This window comes from Grammomys surdaster, unplaced genomic scaffold, assembly GCF_004785775.1.
Source record: "Grammomys surdaster isolate TR1022 unplaced genomic scaffold, NIH_TR_1.0 135, whole genome shotgun sequence".
NCBI classification, from domain to species: Eukaryota; Metazoa; Chordata; class Mammalia; order Rodentia; family Muridae; genus Grammomys; species Grammomys surdaster.
In genome coordinates, this window is record NW_021604593.1 from 508,613 (window position 1) to 534,174 (window position 25,562).

At 44.1% G+C, this 25,562-nt stretch overlaps 3 protein-coding genes across 4 annotated transcripts; 1 reads left to right on the top strand and 2 right to left on the bottom strand.

Moving 5' to 3' along the window:
* Nucleotides 1-264: 264 nt before the first annotated feature.
* Nucleotides 265-12,921, bottom strand: Ik (IK cytokine). Its single transcript, XM_028762798.1, has 20 exons — nt 12,784-12,921; nt 11,903-11,969; nt 9,969-10,061; nt 9,271-9,330; nt 8,777-8,944; nt 8,502-8,616; nt 8,210-8,280; nt 8,028-8,074; nt 6,207-6,370; nt 5,022-5,130; nt 4,209-4,248; nt 3,858-4,083; nt 3,591-3,609; nt 2,872-2,950; nt 2,402-2,482; nt 2,150-2,207; nt 1,249-1,337; nt 955-1,063; nt 565-599; nt 265-492 (listed from the first exon to the last, which is right to left on the bottom strand). The coding sequence occupies exons 1-20, from the start codon at nt 12,797-12,799 to the stop codon at nt 465-467; spliced, it is 1,674 nt and encodes a 557-aa protein (XP_028618631.1). The 5' UTR covers nt 12,800-12,921; the 3' UTR covers nt 265-464.
* A 107-nt stretch (nt 12,922-13,028) lies between these two features.
* Ndufa2 (NADH:ubiquinone oxidoreductase subunit A2) lies at nt 13,029-15,063 on the top strand. Its single transcript, XM_028762791.1, has 3 exons — nt 13,029-13,191; nt 13,318-13,424; nt 14,863-15,063. Exons 1-3 carry the CDS (start codon nt 13,094-13,096, stop codon nt 14,952-14,954), a joined length of 297 nt encoding a protein of 98 aa, XP_028618624.1. The 5' UTR covers nt 13,029-13,093; the 3' UTR covers nt 14,955-15,063.
* A 59-nt stretch (nt 15,064-15,122) lies between these two features.
* On the bottom strand, nt 15,123-21,680 carry Tmco6 (transmembrane and coiled-coil domains 6). 2 transcript variants are annotated; one of them, XM_028762788.1, is made up of 12 exons: nt 21,454-21,680; nt 21,210-21,322; nt 19,323-19,438; nt 19,039-19,222; nt 18,713-18,817; nt 18,463-18,548; nt 18,165-18,281; nt 17,845-17,956; nt 17,564-17,750; nt 16,207-16,301; nt 15,683-15,850; nt 15,123-15,457 (listed from the first exon to the last, which is right to left on the bottom strand). In XM_028762788.1, the coding sequence occupies exons 1-12, from the start codon at nt 21,536-21,538 to the stop codon at nt 15,341-15,343; spliced, it is 1,485 nt and encodes a 494-aa protein (XP_028618621.1). In that variant the 5' UTR covers nt 21,539-21,680; the 3' UTR covers nt 15,123-15,340. The 2 variants fall into 2 exon arrangements, with proteins under 2 accessions (XP_028618621.1, XP_028618622.1); XM_028762789.1 differs by lacking the exons at nt 21,210-21,322; nt 21,454-21,680 and having other exon boundaries at nt 18,713-18,839.
* Nucleotides 21,681-25,562: the final 3,882 nt, after the last annotated feature.

Here is a 25,562-nt window from a genome sequence, read left to right on the forward strand (position 1 = left end):
GGGGTGTGTAACCAAAATAGATGGGTTATATAGGAATCAGAGAAGCCAGGGGAAAGAAAGCCCAGGAGTTTAGGGTAAAGGGTAAGTTATGCCACCAGGAAGATCCTGGAACAGTTATCGACTGAGGTATGCTGGGAGAACCTGGCAGCCAGTGTCAGCTTTGATATGTTGATAGGCACCTCAGATGAGACCTAGCATTCAATACAACTACTGGAACTAGCCTTCTTCATGGGACCCATAAGAAGGAATGCCCAACACAGAAAAGACAGCAGGTTTAACTTTTAATGGAATATGCTGGACATGGTGTTGCATTGCCATTAATCTTACCGTTTGGGACACAGATCTACAAAGAGTTGATCAATAAACATTTATAAACATTCATAAACCAAAAACAGTTTGCAACTTTTTTAAGAATTGTAGAAACAAGCAACTAAGAACAGCCATGTGGTGACTCTGGAACTAGATTAGTACTTTGGTCTTTTCACTTCAACCCTGAAATCAAAAGAGAAGTAGATCAGCATAGGATTCCCACCAGGACCAAAGACAAAGAGGAACAGAACTCACCCATCTGCTTCCATCTTCTTCCTCTTCTCAATGATCTGTATAAGGACAGTAGAAGCTTATAAGCATACTGTTAGTAATCTAAGTCCACCTAAAGCTCAAAGATGACCTCTCTCAATTTCCATGGCTGCCCCACCTGCTTGTTCATGGATCTGTCAATGTCTCTTCTCAACTAAACTCCCCCACCTAAGAAAGAGTCCACTATGCCAGGCGGTGGTGAAGGAGGCCTTTAATCAAAATAATCAAGAGGCAGAGGCAGGCAGATTCCTAAGTTCAAGGACAGCCTGGTCTACAGAGTAAATTCCAGGACAGCCAAGACCACACACAGAAACCCAGTCTTGAAAAAACAAAACAACAGAAAAGAAAGAAAAAGGAAAGAAAGAGTCCACTAACCGCACTGATTTTCTTCCACTGTCGATCAAGCTCTGCCTTATCATTGGTTTCTTTGAAGCGTCTGGTTTTCCGTCCTTCAGACATCTTGATACCATACTGGAATGCAGCCCTGGAAAGGGCCATTGTGGGAGAAAGCATTAGAACTCTCATAGCAGAGGAAGGTTTTCTTAAAGGGCTCTGTGGGCAAAGAACCTATCTAGAAACACTACAGGTACACTACACTGAACGGTTTAACCCAATATGGCCTTGTTCTCCAAAATGTCACATCCTCATTCTCTGCCCATATCTACTCACTTGGGCAAAGCCTCCTTGTTGTTCATATACTCGCTGTATTCCTCTTGAGTATCAAAGTCCCAGCGGCCTAAGGGACCCTTCTTGTTACCCTGTAGTAGAGCAGATAGAGATATCAGTGGAAAAGGAATTTTTTCTGAAATAAAACCAGACACCCACAGTCCCAGATAACAATAATCCACCAGTAATAAACCTTACCCTAATGTTTCCTATGTACTTACAATGTACACATTACTCTGAACACTAAACATATATCTTAATTCTAACAAAAATTCTAAAGTGAGAATTATATTTCTATTTTTCTGATATAGGAACAAAGGCATTTGTAAACAGGAAAGTAATATGGCAAGGCCACAAAACATGCAAATGGCAGAAGTAAAATTAAACAAGGCTCCAAGATTAAACCATGTTCTTGGGTATGTGGCTCAGCAATAAAGTACTTGCTCAGGCATGTGTGAAGCCCTCAGTTTGATCCTTAGGACATCAGGAGACAAGAGTTTCTCTGAGTCTGGGATGTACCCAGTGGCACATTACTAGCCGAGATACTCAGGTTCCTGGGTTCAATCCTCAGCAGTGAAAAGTAAATAAGCTTGTTTTTATTTGGGCATGGTAGTGCATACCTGTCATCTAAAATCCCAGGACCAGAGAAGTAGAGGCAAGAGGATCAAGAGTTTTAACTCATCCTCAGCTATATGTCCAGCCTGGGCTACAAGATCCTATCTCAAAAACAAAACAACAAAACCATGTTTATAACCAATCACTACAGGGGAGAACTGTCTCCTACAAGTTTGTCCTCTGACCTCATGCTCATGAATGGCACATACTGAATATTTAAAAAAAAAAAAAATTAAAAATTGCTGAACGAAGGTCCCCAACATCATTAAATACCCTTTTAACTTCATACCTGGTCCATTTTGCTATAATCTACCTCTTCATCACTATCTACAGCCATGTCATCCATCCTAAAGAGAAAGAGGAGTTAAAAAGATGCTTTAGATCCATATTACTATGTTTTACTCAGAAACCCACCTGATAAACATCCCAGAACTAAACAGAAGAATTCACCCAAGTAAAAAGTACTCTTAACTCCCAGCAGGTCAAACTTCCATCTCATCACCCAGTCATCCCAACCTCCTTTAGTTAGGGTCTCACTTACGTGGCTGGATAGCATTCTGCGTAACTATTGGACATGCCAAAGAAATCACCCAGCTGCTTCTTATCTTCTGGCTTCTTCAACATATGCTATGTTAAAGAAAATTCCATCAGTGGCAGAAGATTCAGCCAAGAGAGACCAGAGGCCAGAGGCTTCAACATGAATATTTCAAAAGCCAGGTATAAGCCTTGGATCTCTGGCTGATACATAGCATTTCATCCTAGCCAAAACAAAGCATAAAAGAGAGCAAAGACAGGAACAGAGAAACAACTGGAGGAAGATGAAAAGAAAACGGCACTCTACAACCCAGAAACAGCTAGGAATAAGATAGCACATGTCAATCTCAGCACTCAAAAGACAGAGGCAGGAGGATCTCAAGTTATAGGCCAGCCTAAGCTACAGAGAAAGATGCTATTTCAATATAGATAAGGAAGAATAATTAAAACCCAGGATGAAATGTAAATACAGGATATGATTCAGTGCCTTCCCAACCAGCAGACCCAGCAAATTTCTCATTGATGGACTTGATCAACTCTTTTGCAGATCCAGGTCCTGGAAGAAAATAAAACTCTACTTAGACTTGAACTGATATTTTTACAACCTCCTCCCACTAACCTGATTCCAGCCTTAAAAATGTTTTTATGAAACTCACAAGATAGCTAGCATGCCTGCTATCAAGCCCAACAACCTGAGTTTAATTCCAGGAATCAAATAAATGTGGTAGTTCTAGGGGTTTTGTTTAACTTTTTGTTTACATTTGAGGCTACTATGTAGCCCAGGCTGATCTAAAACTATGGAGTTTAGGCTGGCCTTGAACTTCTGATCTTATCTCAGCCTCCAGAATGCTGAGATTACAGGTGAGTACAACCACAACTTGCTAGTTAAAACATACTTGTAAAGTATCTTTTATCTATCTAGACTTTAACCAAAACGCCAACTAATGAACTACTCTAGTTGCTAGGATATCTAGAACTCCATATTCATGCCCAGCTTAACCTCAAAACTTCAGAACTGAAGAAATTATATGTAAGAGCAAATGTGCCCTGCCTAGTCCATAAATTAAGACATAGTTCTTATGAGAGCCCAAAACCAGGCAGTCCCCCAAATGCCGCCTTCATCAGCTGAGAGCAGCAGGGTTCTGCAAGTAGAGTAGACTGTTGGAGAAATCCAAAACGCTGTAGACACAACCCACCTTTGTCAACATCCATGGGCTGAAAAGAAAACAAAACTGAAGTGAGTGTCATTATGAGGAATTTCCAGTCAGCTCTCCCTCAAATCTGAATTGATTCCCTAATTCAAATCTGCCCCATTTCCAAGATGGTTCCCACCCTCCGTTAGTTGGCCAGTTATTACTGTGAAACTTCAAAGCTACTAAGGAGGAAATGGGTCCTATTCCTGGCTAGAAAGGTTACTTCTAGGATCAGTTTTCACAGCCTGGTATCAAGAGCCCACATCTCACCTCATCATCCACTTTCGGCTTCTCAAAGTAGCTGTGCCTTTTCTTTTCCTCTTCTCGTTCCCGTTCCCGGTCTCGCTCCCTCTCCCTCTCCCTCTCCCTCTCCCGGTCTCGCTCTCTGTCTCTGTCCCGTTCCCGATCACGTTCACGTTCCCGGTATCTCTCGCGTTCCTTGTCGCGAGGTGTCTTGGTTGTGGAAGGAACATAATCCCCAATGTCTTCAAAAATGCTGGGAAAAACAGGTTCCACTAATTGCTAAAATCATACATACTCATGCTGGCCGTTTCTCCAAAAGGGTCAAAGACAAGAAACACAAATATCTTGTTCACAGATACATAGGGCTGAAATACATACTTCATGTCAGCCTCAGGAGGTTTCTTTTCTTCCAGTTTTCCTGCATTGTAAAGACCATCTCTCAGTGCTTTCTTAATTTTTTAAAAAAATGTTCTATATTTTAAAAAAAGTGGGGAGGAAGGGTTTGTAAGGATGGGAATGGGAGGAGAGGAAGGGTGAAGCCACAATTGGGATTAAGTGAATAAATAACCATGCTACATTCTGTAATTAATTAATTTTTAAAAAATGAAACAAACTTTGTCCTACAGCTTGGGACACAGAGGCAGGCAGATCTCTTTGGCCAGCCTGGTTTATATATTGAATTCTGGGGCAGTCAGAACTACATAAAGAGACCCTGTCTAAAAAAACAAAACCAACAACAACAACAAAATAACAGTTTTTATGTGTATGGCTTTTTTGCCTATTTGTATGTCTGTGCACCACAGATGTGCCTGGTGCACTCAGAGGCGAGAAGAGAGCTCTGGAACCCCTGGATCTGGAATTACAGGTGGTTGTGAGCAACCCTAAGAGTGATGGAAATCAAGCCTGGATGCTCTTTACTGCTGAGCCTCAGTGCCTCAGTGCCTTTTAACCCTCTGCTGTTTAAAATAGATAAAACCTTCCCACTCTCCTTGATGCTTCAAACTCAACCAGTGGGTTCTGAGTGGGTCAAGCAGAATTTAGACATACTCCTGCCCCAATGCTCCATTTCACCCTTTTCCTTTGCTATCTAGAAGCCATCCAATGTCTAGAAGACAGAGGTTTCAAGAGACTTTGTCTTCACCACCAAATGCCCCTCCAAGTGTCAAGTTTCCTTCCCTTCCCATAAGTTACCTTTATCCTTCTTCTTGAGCTTCTTGTTTCGGGTCCCCTGCCTCAGGTATGACAAAATCTGGGTGAGCTTGCTAATAACGATGTCGTTTGTAGTCAGTGTAGTCTGGGCCTGGAAAACCCAAGAAGTAAGAATAATATCCCTCTTAGCGGGAATCTTACCATCTTATAATTCACTTGTAAGAAGGTGTAAAGAAGACACACTCCAACAGATGAAATGGTATGAAAAGGGCCCTGGATCAAAAATTAATATGAAACATTCAAGAAACCAAGGAGATTTAAAGAACATGCTGAAAAAAGGCTAGAAGTTCAGCTGCTGCAGGACCTCACTTTTTACTCTGAACCCTAAGAACAAGAAACCACAGAAAACTTCTACACAGTGGTGAAACAAAAATTTGCATTTATAAAACATTACCTTAGTCATATGTAATATCTATTAATGATAAGTAGAGGAAAGATTCAAGTAATGGTGTTAAAAGAGTACAAAGTTTCTTTTGAGGAATAAACTAACAGAATGGTAGTGGCTATACAATTTAGTGAATATGATAAAACTATTTGCTATGGACACTAAAAGGCTAGTAGATTACATAGCATGGGAATTACATTTCAATAAAAACAATACACTGGCCAGTTGGTGGTGGTGCACACTTTTAATCCCAGCACTCAAGAGGCAGAGACAGGGGGCTGTAGGGATGGCTCAGCAGTTAAGAGCACTGACTGCTCTTCCAGAGGTCCTGAGTTCAATTCCCAGGAACCACAACCATCTGTAATGGGATCTGATGAGCTCTTCTGGTGTGTCTGAAGACAGCTTCAGTGTACTCATATACATAAAATAAGTCTTTAAAAAAAAAGAGGCAGAGACAGACCTCTGAGTTTGAGGCCAGCTTGATCAACAGAGGTCCAGGACAGCCATGGGTATACAGAGAAATCTTACCTTTAAAAACCAAACCAACCAACCAACAACAAAAACACATTGAACTAGAAATAGGAAAAATAGTCTTTTAAAAGCTCCAGTAAGAAACTGTGGTTTGGACAAGAATATTGCTGGTGGAGACAAATGTATTCAACTGAGACTGAAGGGATTTTTAAAAATAAAAGACAACATAATGATACAGTAGATGAGGAACAAGACAAGGGCAAGGCAGATCTGAAGATTCTATGACAGTTTCTTAGAACTGGGTTACTCACCTCCATGGTGGGGCAATCAGCCTTGCTGCGTATCAGAGTGGTGGGGATATCTGTGTCTGCGTACTCGTCATCCAGGTCTACCACATAGGCCATACGTCCTGGTAAGAACAGCTCATTTCGCTCATATGATTTACTCTTGAAAAGCATCCGATACACATTTCGGCCTATGCAAAGGAAAAGATTAGCAAACAGCCAATGTAATGTCCATTGTTACAGTAGTCATTTATTAATTATCTACTCTGTGCTGGGCATCAGCCAAGTGCTATTTATGCTCTGCCACATTGTATCTCCAAAAAACCCTATACTGTGAGATAAGCATCATCACTTTTTACTGATTAATACTAAAGCTGCCACACAGTGGTGGTGAATGCCTTTAATTCCAGTACTCAGGAGGCAGAGGCAGGTGGATCTCTGTGAGTTCAAGGCCAGCCTGGTCTACAGAGCTACTTCCAGATTAGCCAGGGCTATATAAAGACACCCCTTCTCAAAAAAAACAAAAACAAACAAACAAAGAATACAAAGCTAAGACACAAGTCTTTAATGCCCAGAAAGAAGAGGCAGACGCAGGTGAATCTCTGTGGAGCCCTGGCTGTCCTGGAATCCACTCTGCAGACCAGGCTGCCCTCGAACTCAGAGATCCACTTGCCTCATGCAACAGCTCCACCCTGCTGGTTTAAGATTTTACAGACAATAGAAAAACACTATACTGCAAGCTCATTATACACACTGTTATACGTTTCATTTCTCTTCATTCCTAAGCAATCACACAGGTGCATATTAGACTAATCTTGATATACAAGACAAGTGAGCAAAGCACACATCTAGTGGGATTTCATCAGGAAGAAGCAAATCCAGGTCTCTCCATATTCTTTTAATCTCTAACCATGCTACATTCTTTTCCTGTGTGTACACGTTAAAGCCAACAGTCATTTTAGATGTCAGCCCTTAAATACCATCCTCTTATTGGTCTGGAGTTTACCAAGTTGGCTAAGCAGGCCGGCCAGCAAGACCTAAGAATCCACCTATCCCTAGGGCCCCAGCACTGAAATTATAAGAGTGCCACCACAACCAGCTTTTATATATGGGTTCTAGGTATCAATTCAGGTCTTCCTGCTTGTGCTTGTAAAAAACAAAAACAAAAAACAAACAAACAAACAAACAAAAAAACACTCTTACCAACTGAATTATCTCTCTAGTCATCCATGCTACCTTCTCTATATTTTTGATATTTTATGTTCAGCTTTTTAAAAATTAATTGGCTTTATTATTTATCCTTTTACTTACTTTGTATTTGAGATAGGAGTCTCATTATGTAGCCCAGGCTTGCTCAACTCGAGTATCCTCCCAAATGTTGCGATTATAGGTATGCATCACCATACTATCCGTTATTTTGAGCTTTTTAAAGCAGAGACTTGCTAAGTACCCAATGCTGGCCTTCAGCTGGCAATCTTCCCACCTCAGCCATGTAAATTCTAGGTCTACAAAGATGCACCATCACCTCCAACCTATCTACCCTTCTTTGATATGTAAATATAAAAGACATGAAAAGGCTTCTGGTCTAACTGAAGAGACATAATGATATGGAAAATAATTAAGTCCATGTCTGAGTCCTGTAAAAATATTTCATGCCAGGTGGTGATGGCCCATGTTTAATCCCAGCACTTGCTGTGAGTTTAAGGTCAGAACTACAAAGTGAGTTCTAGGACAGCCAGGGCTACACAGAGAACCCCTGTCATGAAAAAAAACAAAAAACAAAAAACAATGAACTTCCTTATAATCCACCTAAAATGCAATCTCTACTGTAGAAACGACTCTACTCACCAAGGCGTGTTTTAAATTCAATTTTGTTCTCAGGATCCTCATCTTTCCTAAAAATAGAAAAAGAAAATATTGATGGGGAAGGGGGTAGTAAAAATAGAAGAAAATGTTGTGGGGAGCACTAAAATATGTCCCACTTTGAGTGTCCACTTCCAACTGTCAAGCCCTCTCTGTTGCTGACTTACTTGGTTTCCTTTTGGGGCTTTTCCATGAGTTCCTCTTCCTCTTTCTCTTTGCTGGCAATCTCAGCACGCACCTAACAAAGTACACAAATGTAAAGAAGGAAGTGAGGATCCGAGCCCTTAATAGCACCAGTGTGACAAGGGAAGACATCCCCAAGGAATCCAGTCACAAGTTCTACAGACAAGCCACCTATAATTCTTCTGCCAAACTAATGGTCTGGACAACCATGTGACTTTCACTTCACACAAATGTCCAAAATGAACATTTCTATCCACATCTTTAAATAGAACTCACCTTCTGAAGCAACGCAAAATCCAAACCTTTCACCAAATGGGTGTGTTCCATATCACCACCCAAGAATTTAGACTCCTGAATCAATTGTCTTCTCTTCTCTGCTGCTGATTTGTCCCTGAATAATGAAAGAACCATATTGAAACAATCCTTTATGAATGAGACAAATTCCTTCTGAAATGTCAGAGTGTGCTGCAGAACAGGTTAAATTATAAGAAACATATAGTGTAACTGTATCTCTGACAGGATGAATACAGGCCTTAGGATCCCCTACTCACGCCTCAGCAGTGGGGCCCACGGCCCTGTAGTTGGCTGTGGTACTAATCAGCTCAGTTTCCTCATAATCTTTGTTTACACCATCTCTCCGTTCCTTGGCACGGTCCCGGTATTTCTCTGCAAGTTCTCTCTCTCTTTCAATTTCTTGCTGGCGAAGCTTGGCATAATAACTGTGATCAGAGAAAGGAAATGTACAGCTTACCAACTCCTATCTCACGGCCAACACAAATAATCCTCTTTCCCTATACTTTTAAGTAGCTCTCTGTGGTAAAAACTATGTATGTCCTGATAGAACTACTAGTCAATTCTTGATTGTTCTCAACATCAGAATTTCAGTCTCCTCTAACTCAGATTTTCTCTTTTACTACTACCATCTGCCCTCTCACAGGTGTACTTTCACAATAGGAAACCCCACCTGTTACTATATAACTCCTCTGCTCCTTTGCCCACAAACAGTACTCACCTTACAAAGCAATCTCCTCCACCATCCCTTTACCTTTTCTTTTTCCTCCTTCGTGCAGCTGGGTCTTCATCCTCATTGTACTCTCTTGGCATCCTAGAAGATACAAGAAACTCACTCATAGTAAAACAATGCCCCAGCCCTTAAAACTCACAAGTCATTGAGAACACATCAGAGGCTGAGATAATACAATAAATTCAAGGCCAGCCTGAACTATATGGTAAAGTCTAATCAAGTCTAGACAGTGTCTCCAAATACAAACAAAAAGAGCAGAACAGCCAGTTGTGACAGCACACACCTTTGAGCTAGGCACTCAGCAGATCTCTGTGATCACAAGGCAAACCTTGTCTACACAGTGACAAGGCTAGCCCATGGTTACATAGTCAGACCATTCTTAAATAAGAGAGAAAAGAAAAAGGAAAAGAACACAATACAAAAACCAGTGTTGATAAGGCAGTCATAATATTATCAATATCTGTATCTCTCAAGTTTTAAAAAGCATCATAAATATCTAATTGACATTAACCTAAAAACCTGTGTAGACTATACAGTAATAACAGGCCCAGAAATCTATCCATTTGCACAAGCAATGACTCTATGACCAATGCTCATGAAGGAGTAGTAAGAACCAGAGCATCCCAGTCATCACTGAAACTTCAGTCTCTATAGAGAAAAGATCGTAAGCAAACTCTGGTTCCACAGAAATGAACAGACAGAAATAAAAAAAGACTTACTCATGGTGACGTGACTTAGAAGGTGGTGCAGAAGTAGGTGCAGCTCTTGGGGTCATAAGAAGTTTCCTGAAGTCTTCATTGGTAAGTTTTGATCTGTAAGAAATTGCAAAACAAATTAAAATTAGTAGCCAATAGGAAAGAAGCCTGTAAAATACATGATTAACTTTACTAAAACAACAGAAATGCCAATTTCAACACATTACTGTTAACTACTAGAAGTTCTTGGTTTTTTTGTTGTTGTTTTTTGTTTTGTTTTATTTTGTTGTGTGTTTGTTTGTTTGTTTTTTAAGACAGAGTTTCTCTGTGTAGCCCTGGCCATCCTAGAACTTAACTTTATAGACTAGGCTGTCCTTGATCTCAGAGATTCACCTGCCTCTGCCTCCCAGGTACTGAGATTAAAAGTGTGTGCCACCTCCTGGTTCAGAAGTTTCACTGAATCAAATGTGAATGAACTTTTTTGGAACATGGATAATCTCATATAGTTTTAGAAATGCTGTGCTGGGGGCTTAATTCTTTACTAAAACAAGGACACAACGAAGGGGGAGGTTTAGTAAAAAATGAGACTTGCAGGTCATAGGGGCACATATAGTGACAAAAAATGTAAAAAATGAGGCAGGAGGATGGCTAATCTGAAGCAACCCTGGGCGACAATACCTTAAAGGGTAAGGGAATAAGGCCCTAGGTTCAATCCTCAGCATTACCAGAGATTGCGGGAGGGGGCAGAGAGAGACAGAGACTCATAGGTTGGAGTGTAGGAGTACATGCATATAATCCCAGCACTTGAGAGGCTGAGACAGGAGAATGATCAGATTAAATCCTTTCTCAAATAAATAAATAAAAACTTTAAAAATAGTAGTTCTGTATGAGCCTGCAACCTCCACACTCAGGAGACTTGAGGAAGGAGGAATATACTAAGTTCCATGCCAGTCTAGGATAAAGTGTGACCCTACCTCCAAAAGAAAGGGCTGGCAAGAGAGCTGAGTGGGTAAAGTGCTTATCGTACAAGCCTAACAATCCAAGTTCAGGTCTCCAGAACCCAGGTAAGAGCTGGGCACAGCAGCCCAAGTGTCTGTAATCCTAACACAACCCTTGTCTGGAGATGGGAGGTAGAAACAGAAGAAGCATCAGAAGCTTGCAGGCCTACCACTGGCTGTCAGCAGTGAACAAAAGAAACCCTGTCTCATAACAAAGTGGAAGATGAAGGCCTAACCCCAAGGTTATATCCTCTATCTCCACATGTGCACCTACCCACACACTCAAAGTAATAGTAAATACAAAAGGGACTGAATTTGTGAAGTTACAAAAGACAATTTCACTCTCATTTCCAATGCTTAATTTTCACCAGGGAAAAATCTTTTATATGTAATAAAGCAACACAAACACTAGACTCTTCCTGGCCATAACTTCTCTTCTAATACTTTTATGTAGCGTTCCTAATTCACTTAAGATTCACAGAGATAAAGAGCTAAATGTTCCAAATTTTTTACCCTTTTTTTTTTTTGTCCATATGACTTATAAAATTAAGCATAGTTACACCATCTTGGTAAGGTAAGTGAACTTATGGCAAAGCTTTCTGCAAGAAAAAATAAGTTTAGCATGTTGTAAACTTAGCATTTTCCTCTCAATAAACCATTTTCTATGAACTGTTGGCCCATTCTTTTTTTTTTTTTTTTTTTTTTTTTTGGTTTTTCCAGACAGGGTTTCTCTGTGTAGCCCTGGCTGTCCTGGAACTCACTCTGTAGACCAGGCTGGCCTTGAACTCAGAAATCCGCCTGCCTCTGCCTCCCAAGTGCTGGGTTTAAAGGCCCACGCCACCACTGCCCGGCTCTGTTGGCCCATTCTTGTCAGCAAAGTACTCTGAATTCTTTCACCCTCTCTACCATCTTTCTTGCTCATTGTCAACTCATTGCATACTCCAAAGAGGAAATACTCACTGGTGGAAGGAATGAGGATCATCCACATCGTGGCCATCTGGGGCCAAGGGGTTTGAGAAGGGCTCACCTTAAAGGAAAAAAAAAAAAAGACACTAAATCAATCATTCATTTAATGTGTGAAGTGCCATACAAAAACTAGCGATTATAAAAATGAACAGCACTGTAGACAAGAGGGGCAGAGATTATACAGTAAGTGCTGAAATGGGAGGACTACAAGAAGCTGTATTACCAGAAACCGAGTGGTGGCCCACGCCATAATCCGAGCACTAGGGAGCCTGAGGCAGCAAGACCATCGAGATTTCGAGGCCAGTTTGTGCTACATATCCAGATTATCTCAAAAAGAAACGAGCAAAAGAGCTGTGTGTGGCGGCATGCACCTGTCACCCCAGCACTTGACTAGTGGAAACAGAAATATGAGTTCAAAACCCGCCTCCGTTCTAGCTCCTAGCTCACTTGAAAAAAAAGTTATAAAGCCGGATTTTCTTAAACGAAGAATCAACAATCTTTTCCCCTCCCCCTTAAAGATCGCTTCTACAGCACTACATCAAAGAGCTCAGCATCCGGTAATCCCGAATACTTGGGACTTTGAGGTTTGCCTGAGATCAGCGTAGCGCGCCCCTCCCCTCCCGCGTCAAATAAACAAACCAAGTCCCTAAAGAGAGGCACAAGCCATGGTTTACTAAGGAAGGGATAGGGAGGTAGAGCTGCCTCGAAAATTCAAAACGCCGGTCTTCAACACAGAAACGAAATTTGAGGACAGCTTAGCTAGGCCTCTCCTAAGGAGACTCCAATAGTCACATGACACCTGGCTTAAATTCAGCAAACTCAATGAGCCTAGTGTCGCTAGTCCCGCGTGCAAGAATGGTTGACTCGAGCCTCACTATCTCGTTCTGGCATTTTGGCCGCTGTCTCTCAACGCCGGCAATCGCGAAATCTCCTCCACAAAACAGCGGCGACAAACTTTTATCCACAATGCACCACGAAAGCCAGCTACAGTTCTTTGCGTTCTGAGCCTTCCGGCTTCCTTCGCGTCACTACCAAGCTACCGCTACAGAGGCCTCATGTCATTGGCTAAGATTTATCCCGCCCCTCTCTACGTCATCCAATCTATGGCAGAGACTAGAGGTGCCGCTATTGGTCCGATTGGGGGTGCCTCTCAGGTCGTGATTCGGCGCGCCTTTGCTAGCAAAGATGGCGGCCGCTGCCAGCCGAGTTGCTGGTGCTAAGCTGGGGCTGCGTGAGATTCGCATTCACTTATGCCAGCGTTCCCCGGGCAGCCAGGGTGTGAGGTGAGGCGTAGCCTGGGAAGACGAGTGGGCTTCGGAAGCTGAAGCTATGACCTTGACCTCCGGGGAGAGGGGGTGGGGTCCGTGTACCTTTGCCCGCTAGCTGCAGTCTCTCCTCTCACCCTGCAGGAATTTCATCCTGCAACGGTATGTGGAGCTGAAGAAGGCGCACCCCGACCTGCCCATTCTAATCCGCGAATGTTCGGAGGTGCAGCCCAAGCTCTGGGCCCGCTATGGTGAGTACTGGTCGCCGGAGGTCAGGGGCCCGGGTTGCAGAATGGGATGGAGAAATGAAGGGGCCTCCCAACGTCGTGGGAAAACGGGGCTGAAGAACCAAAACTCGAACTGATAAAGAAATTCACTTTTACTTAGTCGTGTGATGCTTTTTATTCATGGCAATATATATATGAGGTATAACTAGGTCTTGGGCTAGACTTAGGAATTTCTTGCAGCTCAGAGTGTACTTCATGTAAGACATGCTTCTCCATGTCAGCGTAGGTCCTTCAGAATCACGTCTTAGCCAGTTCAACAAATTCAGGGACTGAGAATTTTACTAACGTTGAGCACCTTATGCTTACAGCTTGCGCTGGGTACTTTAACTCATTCTCATTAGTCTTTATTAATGTTGTGAATGGGTGCTTTTCTTTTGTAAATGTTGGAAAACTAAGTCTAAACGTTATGGAACACGCCTAAAATTATGAAGCTCAAATAGGATAGGATTGCATTTTGTGCGCCTTCCTTACAGCATACTATGGTTGACTCAGGTTGTTACTTGCATATTACTGTCTCAAAAAGGCATTCCTGGGCCAGCCTGTAAATCCCAGCTTTAGATACTCCCAGGCAAATGCAAGAGGGTCACAAATTCAAGGCCTGTCTGAGGCTATAGTGAATTCAATGCCTTAGTAGGAAATGTAGTAAAATGTTATCTCAGAATTTTAAAGATACAAAGAAAATGGTGATTGCCTTTCATGTGGGAGGTTTGACCATCAGTACCAAAATAAGGCATTCCCTGACCAGTTACAGCACTGCCTCTCACGTTACACTAGTCCTATTTATTACCACAATCTGAAATTTTGTTAATATGTTGACTAACAGTAAGTAATACTTAAACTAAATGGTGACATTTTAATCATTTCAACCCTGACAAAGGACTTTCTGTGGGTGGGGAGAGTCACATCCTACTACAAATTTGTTGTAATCAAGACTCCTATAAACTAATAAAACAGGTTTCCTCCTAACGCACATAGGACCTACAGAAGTAACTTTTTAGTGTGTAGTGCTGTATGTGTATAGTACCACATATTATGCTAAATGGACTATAGCAGACCAAAAAGTGGACAGTCAGCCAAGGCTAGACCCTTGGTCAGTAGTTAATGCCTACAGTGACCTTAGAGCATCACTCAGATACATTTCTTCCCATACAAAATTATACTAGGATCTGGGATTTTTTTAATAGATTGACTGAATTAATGTTAAGTACAGCAAAACCACTTTTTTTAATGGCAGGATTGCACTATATAGCCATAGTCAGCCTGGAACTGGCTGTGTAGCCATGAGCCACTATGTTTAGTGAACCATATCTTTCCTTTCTTATCCTAACGACTTTGAAAAAATACCCTTTATGATTTTGTGGCCCCATTATGCAGGATATTCATTTAAATCCCCTTTCCTCAGCTTTTGGCCAAGAGAAGAGTGTGTCTCTGAACAATCTGAGTGCTGATGAGGTAACCAGAGCCATGGAGAATGTGCTAAGTGGCAAAGCCTGAAGTGTCTCCACTGAGGACGGTGAGCAAGAGCACCAGAACCTATTGACTGAAGACAATGTGGGGAAATGTGTTCTTTTGGTCCTTATAAAGCTTAACGCTGTACAGTGTTGCTTTAGAATGTCCTCGTTACCTTCTCCCTCTTACTGCACAAACACTGAGGCAAAGTAGTTTTCTATAAAAATACTATTTTATTTCTCACCAAAAAACACCAGCTGCCAGCTGTGATGTCACATGTCATTAACCAGCTTGCTGAAAAGGATGAAACAAGACAATCTCAAGTGCAACACCACACTCAGGTATACAAAGAGCTACTAGCTTCTAAAACAAAATAGGAGACCCTAGGATAAATATGTCATAGAGGTAAGGGGTGACATTAAGCAGCCAGGTCATCCATGAATAGCAGCTGTCTGTTGGAGAGCATGTATCCTATCCTGAAGCTGAGTTTCCTCCTGATGCTTTTCTAGGGCCTGCAGCCCTGACTGCTGCAGGAAGGCCTGGGCAGCCTGAGGATAGAGAAGGACCAACATTTAAACCCTAAAACCCAATTCCTGGAATTCCATGGGCTAGCCCTCTTCTTAGATGATACATTCCTAACAAGATGAAGGATCTGACCTTCAGCCCACATAGGCTAGCCTTCCCCAGAGAAACAAATGTAGGTAGGACTGGACGAGAAGGGCACCATGGTAGGATCAGTGGCTTCTGACCAAGAGATTGCAAACCAGACCCACCTCTGGCTGATACAAGAATAGCAGCTGCAGCAGCTCCAAACTCTGGCCTACTACTTCGGTGTCAGAGAGAGCCAGTGTGTTAAGCAAGCAGGAGAGCAGGGGTCCTGGCCACAACCGCTGGCAGTAAGCTGGACCCTTCTCTACGACATTGCACAGAACTGTAAGCACCTGCAGACACAAAGACATGCCCCCCCAACAAAAGATGAAAATCAAAAGTTATAATAGGATATAACTATGTACCCAAGCACTACTACAGGCTCTTTTACATGTCATTCCCACAACCACCTCTGAGATATTACCCATTTATAAGGGAAGAGACTGGTACTTCCAGTATTCTGCTCATTTACCCAAGGACCATAAACAGTAATCAGGCTTAAAGATTTACACCTAGACTGTACCAGCTCTGAACCCATACCACACCATCTACCAGCTCTCAGTTAAGGGTACTTAAGAAAGCCCAGGTCTGTTCTCCCTATTTGCTTTGACCAGCAGTTCATGAATTCAGACGTTACGCCAATACATACCAACATGCATACCACATTTGATAGTGGCAGCAGCTGCAGGAGCGGCTCGATCAGATCCAGAGAGAGCAAAGAGGTACAAAAAGTAGGACTATTTGCTGAAAAGGAAAATGTCACATGAAGTACCTTCAGCTATGAACTGCTACCCCCACAACCCTACCCACTACAACCTAGGCCATGAAGAACTAGCCTCTATATAAAAGTCCATATTCTGCTCAGTCTCAAATAAGTACTGCTGCTATCCAAATAGGAGGCACAAGGGCCTTCAAGGATAAGAACTATGTCCCTGGAGCATGTGCAAGCAGACTTTAGTATCGTCCTTGAGTCTCTGCACCCCCACATTCCATTCCATGAGGCCCCTGACCACAAATGTAGCCCCAGAAGGATAAGAAGATCAGATTCTTCCTTAACTACAACTTTGAGGAACCACCATTTCCAGATCTCAGGTTGGGATTGATGAGGACAGCATCTCCTCCTAAGAGGAAATGGGCACATTCTGTCCTGTTGCTGAAGTCCCCTGCCCTCGATTCTTCTAGCCCAATTGTTCCCACTTCCTGTCTCTAGTAGCTTCAAGCTCTGAGGTCAGTGTACCAAGAGGCTAAATATGCCATGAAAGAAAGGGTTTTGTGTTTGTAACATGTTTATACCTGGCATCTAGTACTCAACGTGTGAATACATACTAGGAAGTCAAGGGGACTCATTTGTGTGTACTACAGATGAGCTCCCTTGGGTGTGCAAGACACAGTGTGTCCACATGGGGGAGCTCTTACTTCATTTTCAGTCTCCTAATTGCAGGAACTTGAAGCCAAGGAAAGAGACCGGTGGCTAGCTGGGTCTACTTCCAGTGCACTTGATCTGGAAGATTTTTCTGACCGAAGCTTCAACAGAGTTTTTTTTACATAGCATCTTTGGCAATAGTTGGTAAGCAAGCTAAGGTTGAGAAACAGGAAGAGGTGTAGGGTTGTTAACCCTGAGGAAGAGGTAGGGATCCGTGGGATTGCTTTCATCTCATCCTGAAGGGACTGAGACCCAGGCAATTTATTGGGAAATTGGAGAGGAAAAGATTGCCTAACAGCCATGGGTAAATAGAAGGAGGGTCTTCCTTCAAAGGGGTCCTTTCAGGGACCCAAGGACCCACCCCCTGCAAGATGGTTGTAAGATGAGAAACCTTCACTGACAGGGTAGGGGAAGGTATGGACCCCTCCTGTAGTTTTTGAATTGTCCCTAGTTCCATCCTCCCTTATTCCCTGCCTTTCTCTCAATCTGTATTTTCTTTCCTAACAAATCTACCCTTCCTTTGGCCTTAATAAATATTTTAATGATGGTAAAAGACCAGGCCTAGGCAGAGTGTAATAGATACCAGTGAGGTTGTTGAGGAGCCAGAGGCCCTCAGGTAGCAAGGCGGGCTGTTTCTGAAGGAAGAACTGGAGAAAGATAAACAAGGCTGCCACAAGTCTCTCGTCTCTGAGCTCCATTTGCTGTCCCATGGCCTCCACTGGCACTTCTGTTAACAGGTTGCTTAGACACCGAAGCACAGGGCATGCAAGCTGCAAAGACAAGGTGAGCATAATAGAAGGAGAAAAAGGCAGCAGAGACATTGAGGTAGAGTGTAAGGCAAGTCCCACAGACCCTCTCCCTTACCAGCTCTAGTCCCACATCATCCATTCTCTGCACAGCCCCAGCCAAGTCCAACAGCAGCAGTGCCAACGTGGGCAGAGCCCCATGGGTGAGGAGCACAGCATTGTTGACCTGGCTGGGTGACAGGAAGCAAGTAGTCACTATCAAGTCAATCCTACCTTTAAGCTACAAAACAACCCAGTCGGTGGGTTTCCTAAGCAAAAGAAAGCACAACAGAGGGATGAAAACTCACCAAAGCAATTCCAGAAACTAAATTCAGTCTGAAGACTTAAGTCATATGTAGGGAGCCCTAGGAAAGACATTTTTCCCAATTGGCCTGTTACCTGCAAATGATATAGTGAAGGCACCAGGCAAACTCCATCGCAACCCCAAGATTCAGCTTTGGGCCTGGTTGCATCAATCGTAGCATCTGCTGGGGAAGGCTGGAGTCCAGAATACAGCTGCCAGCAAAAGCAGACTGTGAGCAGGAACCGTGGAGATACCAATGGCTCCTCTCAAAACCCCAAATTCTCCCTAGCCAGGGAGTCAAAATGTGGAAATCAGATCTGATCAAGCACCCATGGGCTATACTACCAAGAGAGTCAACCATAGCTGAGCATCTAAAGATATAATTTTACTCACGGAATGATCTTCTCTGGAGCTTCCTTAGCCTGCAGAAGCTGGGACAAGGCGTATCCAAGGGCTTCCAGCACAGCCACATGGGGGGACTAGAAACAAACAGGGTAAGGATCTGACTGGAAAATAGGTTAAAGGGATCCAGACTTTTAACCCTTTGACAATGGGTAGAGGTTGGAGCTACCTAGCTAAGCCAGTAAGCGTGTGGAGAGAAGCTAGGGGAGGCTTGCTAGGGAGAGACCAAGGAAGCACTCACCTGGATGCAGGCAGCAAAGGCTGGAACAATGCCTTGTGGCAGAAGCTGCTTCCTCACAGCCTCGCTCTCCACGATAAGGTTCCCCAGGGTGTACAGACACAGCTCCTGAGAGCAGGCAACAAAAGCACTGGGCTGGGCTCATCTCACACCAAGCCAGAAATGAGAGAAAGAAGATGGCATGCCCCTGTCCTCAAAGCTCACAAGAGAGGGGAGATGATGGCTACGTGTACTGTTTTTTTATTTTCCTGTACCTGCTACCTCAAGCTGGCCCCAGAGGCATATATAAACTCTAAGCCCAGAGCAAGGGTAAAAGGAACAGGCCTTACTATGAAGTCTGAGCTGTGACCAGAGAGGTAGGTGAGGAGGTAGGAAGTAGCTGGCAGGCAGGCCTCAGCCACCGCAGAGTGCTCAGAATGAGAGAGCTCATGAAGGCACCGAGCCGCCTCAAGCTGCAACAGGGCCCGGTTGCTGGTCAAGAGCCCGACAAGGATCCGCATGCTGCCCTCCAGCCTACATGAATGACACCAGAACCCTGCTAAGCGTGGGGTCTATCCCCTCTACTCTCATCCCTGGAAAGCCCCAGCCAACTACTCATACCACCCACACTGACCTGATGAAGGTTTGCTGTGTGTCAGGGTGCTGCAAGCCTCGACGAAGGCTGACCAGAGCCTTCTCTCTCTCCTTTTCATCTGTTCCCCGTTGGGCTAGCCGAAGGAACTGTTGGACCTGGATCCCAGAACAGGATGACATGTAATTGCCATGAAGCACATCCTAAGTCTCTTGTCTACCAACTTCATCTGTGACTTCTTCAATATCAACACATATTCAGAACTTGTTATTGGTAACCGTATGGCCTGGCATGGTGGGGCAAACCAAGTGTGAGGCCAGCCTGGTCTGCACAGTAAGTTCCAGGACACTTGGAGATACAGAGAGACCTTCTCTCAAAAACAAAACAACAAAGTACTACTAAGATGGTGCTACTAAGCACCATCTTTCAGGAAGGTTTGTTAGGCAAGAGATCCTGGTACCAGCTCTACCACTAACTTCCAAAGAATCTGAACCTGTCTCAGCATCTGAAAAAACAAGAATTTCTACTCTGCCTTCTTACAGGGCTGTTTACAGGGTAATATTAAATCTCTCTACCTGCTGAAACCTCCCTCTTTTCACCTGTCCTCCCATGCAAAGTACAGTCCAGTGACATCTACAAACATGTTTTAATGCTTCCATGCTTCTGCACATCTAGTGCCTCTGCCTATGATAAACTCTAGACTCATGTTTTTCAGATTTCTGCTCTTTGTGGCCTCAGGGAACTTAGTACCTTCTGGCTTCCTCCAACAAACTTAAGAGTTCTTGTGCCTCATGTTTTTTCCTATGATAAAAATGATAAATCAGTTTCCTTTGTTGGTCTTTGAACACTCCGAGCTCCATCTTGTCAGTCTTTTTATGCCTCACTGCTCAATGTCCTGGCGTAAAGGAACCATACAGTGACTAAACATCATAGCCTAGGAGCAACTGCTCTGTCAGGTAATATATTAACACAGGCATTACTAAACATAAGCAATGTCTGTAGAATGTATAGACACTTTCATTTACTCATTCAGTAAATCTGGGCTAGACATGGGAGTGCAGCTGGTAAAGGCTTACCTGGCTCAAATCCCTGGACTAGATTCCCAGCACCCGGTAAGGCAATGTGGTGTGAACAACTATAAGCCCAACACTTAGTATGTGGAAGAGGATCAAGGTTCAAGGTCACCCTCAGCTACAGAGTTTGAATTAAATACAAACTGGGATACAAGAGACCCTGTCCAAAAAAACAAACATTAACAACAAAAAAGTAATGAATAGATTTATTACAGATATTGTGCAAATGTATCTGGACTTTTTTTTCAGGGTCTTGTTATGGACCCCAAATTGGCCTTAAACTCAGGGTCCTTCTGCCTCAACCCCCTAAGTGATGGAACTACAGGTCAGACACACCACACCTCCGCCTGTCAGGATCTAGTTAAGTCTAGTTTGGAGAACTGGATATGATGGTGCATACTAGTAATTCTAGTACCTGATCTGAGGCAGGAGGATTGCCAGTTTGTGAGACACTAAGAAAACAAACTTTAGATTTAGTAAAAGCGCAGATCTTGAGACAGCTGGTATAAGTTCCAGGAACTTAAAATAGTGGTTGGATTGGGGTTACTGACAAGTCAGTAAGAGGTTAGACTATGTATAGTTTAGCAGGTCGATGGAAAGATTTTGGTTTCTGTGTTTTAAAAAGGAGTCGGGGTGGCAAATGAAGAAAGACCTTTTTAAAAGGATGCTAGTAAGGAACTCTTTAAAGAGGTTTAAAAACGATAGGCAATGACTTGATTGATGATGGACTGATATAAGGATGAGGGGGGGGGCACTGAGTGGTACAGGGTAATTCATCCTGTTTCCGGCTTGATCCAGCGAATAGCTGGAGGTTAAGAGTGGCTGGCATTCAGGTGTGGGTCGCCCAGGCCCTCACCTCGACTTCCCCAAGGAGCGCAGCTGCACTCTGGCCTCCGGCTTCTTCCGGGGCGTCTTCCCTCAGCAGCCTCTTGCTGACCAATTGCTGCTCCCTCCGCGCCTTCCGCAGGGCTGGGGGCAGAGGAACGGCTCAGTTAAGCAGGAGAAGCTAGGCGGCACACGCTCGGCTCAGAGCCAGCGGTCTCTTCCCCACTCCCAACCGCTACAAGTGCATTTCCCCTGGCTTCCTCGTCCGTCCACACCTGCCTCCCGCTCCCGCCGGCGTTGCCGCAGCTCCTCCACCCCAAACGCCTGCGTCCTGAGGCGACCCTGCCGCCGACTCCACATGGTGCAGCCAAAGGAAATCCCAGAGCTCGGCGGCTACGATGCGGCCCGGGGAAGGTTGGGACTGCGCAGGCGCTGAACAAAACCCCAAGAACAGAAAAGTCCGCTCTCCGTACAGGGGCGGGGGGCGGGGCTGTGCGTGAGGGCGGAACGAGGGCGCGGGGCGTGGTCAAGCCCGAATTTCGTAGTTGGTAGGCTGACTCTGCTGTCTGCTCAAGCTCATGAAAGAGACCTCCCCAGGCCTGCAGTGTCACCTTTCGCTCAGCAAGCGCACGTTCATTCTAAGAAGTCATTGATTAATTCACTGGTTACTCGGCTTACACCGATGAGTACTTCCTAAGTGCTTGAAGCCTAATATTCTTTGTGAGATGGCTTTAAAAGCATGTACTACTACTCTTCCAGAAGGGGCCTGGTTCTAATTTCCAGCGCTCATCTCAGGCAGCTCACAACTACCTACCTGTAACTCCAGTTCCTGCACGCATGTGATGCCATGCAGGCACACTAGACATACCATAAAAATAAATCTTGCTGGGCTTGGTGGCACACGCTTGTAATTCCAACACTCAGGAAGCAAAAGAGTTTGAGACTACCTTGATCACATACCAAGTTCTAGGCCAGCCAGGGCTACATAGTAGAAGAATTCTATAAAAGTAACTTTTATCCGCCTGATCTAAATTGTCGTCTCTAAGGCTCACTGCTTTTGTCTACTAACCTAGGTCTGGTCCTGGAAGCTTCTAGCCTCAGTACAATCTAATCTAGGCCTAGAATATTTTCAGCCTCTGAGATTTGCTGCTGAGTAAGATCACCCCTTCCTAGTTGTTGCTGATCTCTAGCTGACTGATTCAACTCAGCTGTTCTGGCTCAAACTCCTCACCAAGCTGACTGGTTCAATCTGGCTTCTCTCTCAGCCTCTGACTTTTTGCTCTACTTGACCTTAAGTGCTCATGATTCACCTAAGAATGATACCCCAGACTCAAATAGTATGTAAATGCAAAGAGTGTTTTATTTTGCCAAATTCCAACATGCTTCATCCTCCGATTACCAAGATAAAGAGACAACCAAGTGAGCTTGCAGGCCTGACTTAAAGCACATTAGGGAATTCCCAGGTAGGTGACCTCTATGTTAATCTGTTGGGTCCATCTTTATGGACATTCCATTACTGGGGTGTGGAGGCTGGATGCTAGAGAGATCTGGAAACTTGCTGAGGAGGTAGCTGAGGAATTCTGGAAACTGCTGCTGACCCATTGTCCTTGACTTGGGCCAGGTGGCAGGGCAGCTTCTGAGGCCTGAACTTGCCCAGTTCTTGGAAACAGAGATTTAGGTCTAGTCTCCTTAACTGCCAGTTTGAAGCCTGTCATGGAATTACCTAGCCTTCTCAGACCTCAAACTGTCTCTGTTAATCTGTTCTAGTCTTTTGGCTCCTCATTCTCCAGATCATTCTGTCTTCACTCGTGTGTCTAGTTTGTTCTCTCTGGAACCTGTCTCTGTACAACTATCCCAATAAAAATCCCTCTGTTGCCTCTGCTACTGCAGCCTTTCCCTCTCTTTCTCTCTTCTTCTCTCTCTTTCTCTCTCTGTCTATGTCTCTCCTCCCTCCCCACTACCCTTAAGTAGCTTCCCTTTCCTCTCTCTTCTCCTGAGAGTTGGGAATATCCTATTCTGTCAAATCTTTCTCTAATTTGCCATTTGAAGTCACTTTCAAACATGGCTGATTCCTTCTACAAACTAACTTTCTATGTGGTCAAATATCCTGCATCAGGTAACTAAAACTAAATCTTTTTATTTAATAAACATTTATTTATTTTTATATGTATGCATATTTTGCCTGAATGTATATCTGTGCACTATTATGTTCCAGGTGCCTGTGGAGGCCGGAAGACAGTATCTGAGTCCCTGGAAAGGTTTTGTTTTGGGATTGTGGGGGGTTTTCTGGTTGGTTTGGTTTGTTTTTTGTTGTTGTTGGGGTTTTTTTTGGTTGGTTGGTTGGTTGGTTGGTTAGTTTGGTTTTGATTTTTTGAGACATGATTTCTCTGTGTAGTCCTGGCTTGGAATTCACTCTGTAGAGACCCAGGTCTCTGCCTCCTGAGTGCCAGGATTAAAGAACAGCACTACCATCCAGTGTTTTGTTTTGTTTTGTTTTGTTTTCCACTTTTTTTTTTAATTTCTTTTTTTTTTTAACATAAAATGCTTTTTTATAGCATGTTTTACAAGGGGAGGGGGTAAGAGGGTCCAGGTGGTGGAAAAGTACAAAATCTTCTTGGCCTGTGCCTTGAAACATGTCATGGTCTATATGGTACACTGCCTTGAATTATGATCTACCTGCAGTTCTTCAGAAGATATGGTACACTGCTTGAGTTATGGTCTCCCTGCTATTCTTAAGAAGACATGGTACTCTGCTTTGAGTCTATATGCAGTTGCTAAGCAGGATCTTGCAGTTGCCAAGCTTCAGAGGACATTGTGCAGGTGGGGAAAGGTAGGGGGTAAGGGTAAGGGCGAGGGTCCTGGCTTCTGGCATCTCCTCCTTCTCTGTTTAGTTAGAGAAGGCGTCTTATGTTCAATCCCAACTATGTGAGTTTTGAATTTGGATGTCTAATTATGGGGGGTCTTAGACAAGTTCACAACCCCAAAACACTGATGTGAGACGAGTCACATCGATGGTCGAAGGCTTTAGGCTGTCGACGATGGGCAACGTCAAGGGACTCTGATGTGGGTGAAAGGAGGGTGAGAGCCCTGTCTTAGGCCATGTAGGCTGCACCCACCCCCAGCACCACGCACTCCTTTTCGGCTGCATTGGGTGGGCCCCTGGGAAGTGGACCTACAATAATCCCGTCATTGGGCTAACTCACAGCCATCCTAGTCTCTTGTAAATGTTCAAGTTACCAACCATTTGTCAGTTTGGGGTGTAATATTGTCATAAACGAAGGCTCCCCAATGTTAGCGGCCATATCAAGGGTGGCCTTGGTTTAGGAAAAAGCCAATTTTTGTTGTGGTGATCAAGAGGCCAAGCTCTCTAGCGAGAGAAATGAGGGCAAAGCCAGGCATACCAGGAACCCTTCTGGAGGGCGTGGAAGTCTAGGGGTCGACCGTAGGGGGAGGCAGGGGAGCTGACAGCTGTGTCAGTCTCCTGCGGAGTCACTTCTGGATCCTCTGCAATTTTCAGCTGATGGTAATGAACTTCAACTCCCTTCTTGATGGCAGCATCAACCTGGTTCCGTGGACGACAGGTCACGGGCGATGATCTCTGTCTTGCTCAATCTTGATGTCGTGCGCACATCCTCTCAATGAGGGTCCGTCCGGATGGGTCCGTGCCTCGAGCCCCACGTCTGGGTGCCACTTGACCCGACCGGCGGGTCCTGGTTATTCGTGGGGGGGAGAAGGACTGCAACCTGCTATTCTTCAGAAGATATGGTACACTGCTTGAGTTATGGTCTCCCTGCTATTCTTCAGATGATATGGTACACTGCTTTGAGTCTATCTGCAGTTGCCAAGCAGGATCTTGCAGTTGCCCAGCTTCAGGGGACCTTGTGCAGGTGGGAAAAGGTAGGGGGTGAGGGTAAGGGTGAGGCTCCTGGCTTCTGGTCCATCTGGGTTAGAACTTCTAATAGCAGGCATCACGGGTGATTCAATTTTACCTGGGATGCTGCGTGAGTTCAAGCTCCTGGGAGTCCGTTTTTCTTGGTTTTCTGCGGTTGGGTACGGAGCTGCTGCCTGCGACCTGCTCTAGGCTTGGTCCCAAACCGGAAGTCCAGTGTTTTGTTTTGTAAAAATAATATTTGCCATTTGGGTGCTAGGAATTGAGCCCACATCCTCTGAAAGAGCAGCCAATGCTCTTTTTGTTTGTTTGTTTTTTGTTTTTTATTTTTTGTTTTTTCGAGACAGAGTTTCTCTGTGTAGCTCTGGCTATCCTGGAACTCACGCTGTAGACCAGGCTGACCTTGAACTAAAAATCCTTCTGCCTCTGCCTCTGCCTCTGCCTCTGCCTCTGCCTCTGCCTCTCTGCCTCTGCCTCTCTGCCTCTGCCTCTCTG

Coding starts and splice junctions, on each gene's coding strand:
- Ik (XM_028762798.1), bottom strand. Junction 9,331..9,968: donor TCTAAGTCACGTCACCATGA/GTAAGTCTTTTT, acceptor TGTATCTTCTAG/GATGCCAAGAGAGTACAATG. Junction 5,131..6,206: donor CTGATTGCCCCACCATGGAG/GTGAGTAACCCA, acceptor TGGGTTTTCCAG/GCCCAGACTACACTGACTAC.
- Ndufa2 (XM_028762791.1), top strand. CDS start 13,094: ATGGCGGCCGCTGCCAGCCGAGTTGCTGGTGCTAAGCTGGGGCTGCGT. Junction 13,192..13,317: donor CCGGGCAGCCAGGGTGTGAG/GTGAGGCGTAGC, acceptor CTCACCCTGCAG/GAATTTCATCCTGCAACGGT. Junction 13,425..14,862: donor CAAGCTCTGGGCCCGCTATG/GTGAGTACTGGT, acceptor CCCTTTCCTCAG/CTTTTGGCCAAGAGAAGAGT.
- Tmco6 (XM_028762788.1), bottom strand. CDS start 21,538: ATGTGGAGTCGGCGGCAGGGTCGCCTCAGGACGCAGGCGTTTGGGGTG. Junction 21,323..21,453: donor CCGGCGGGAGCGGGAGGCAG/GTGTGGACGGAC, acceptor CTCTGCCCCCAG/CCCTGCGGAAGGCGCGGAGG. Junction 18,282..18,462: donor GCTCCAGAGAAGATCATTCC/GTGAGTAAAATT, acceptor TTTTGCTGGCAG/CTGTATTCTGGACTCCAGCC.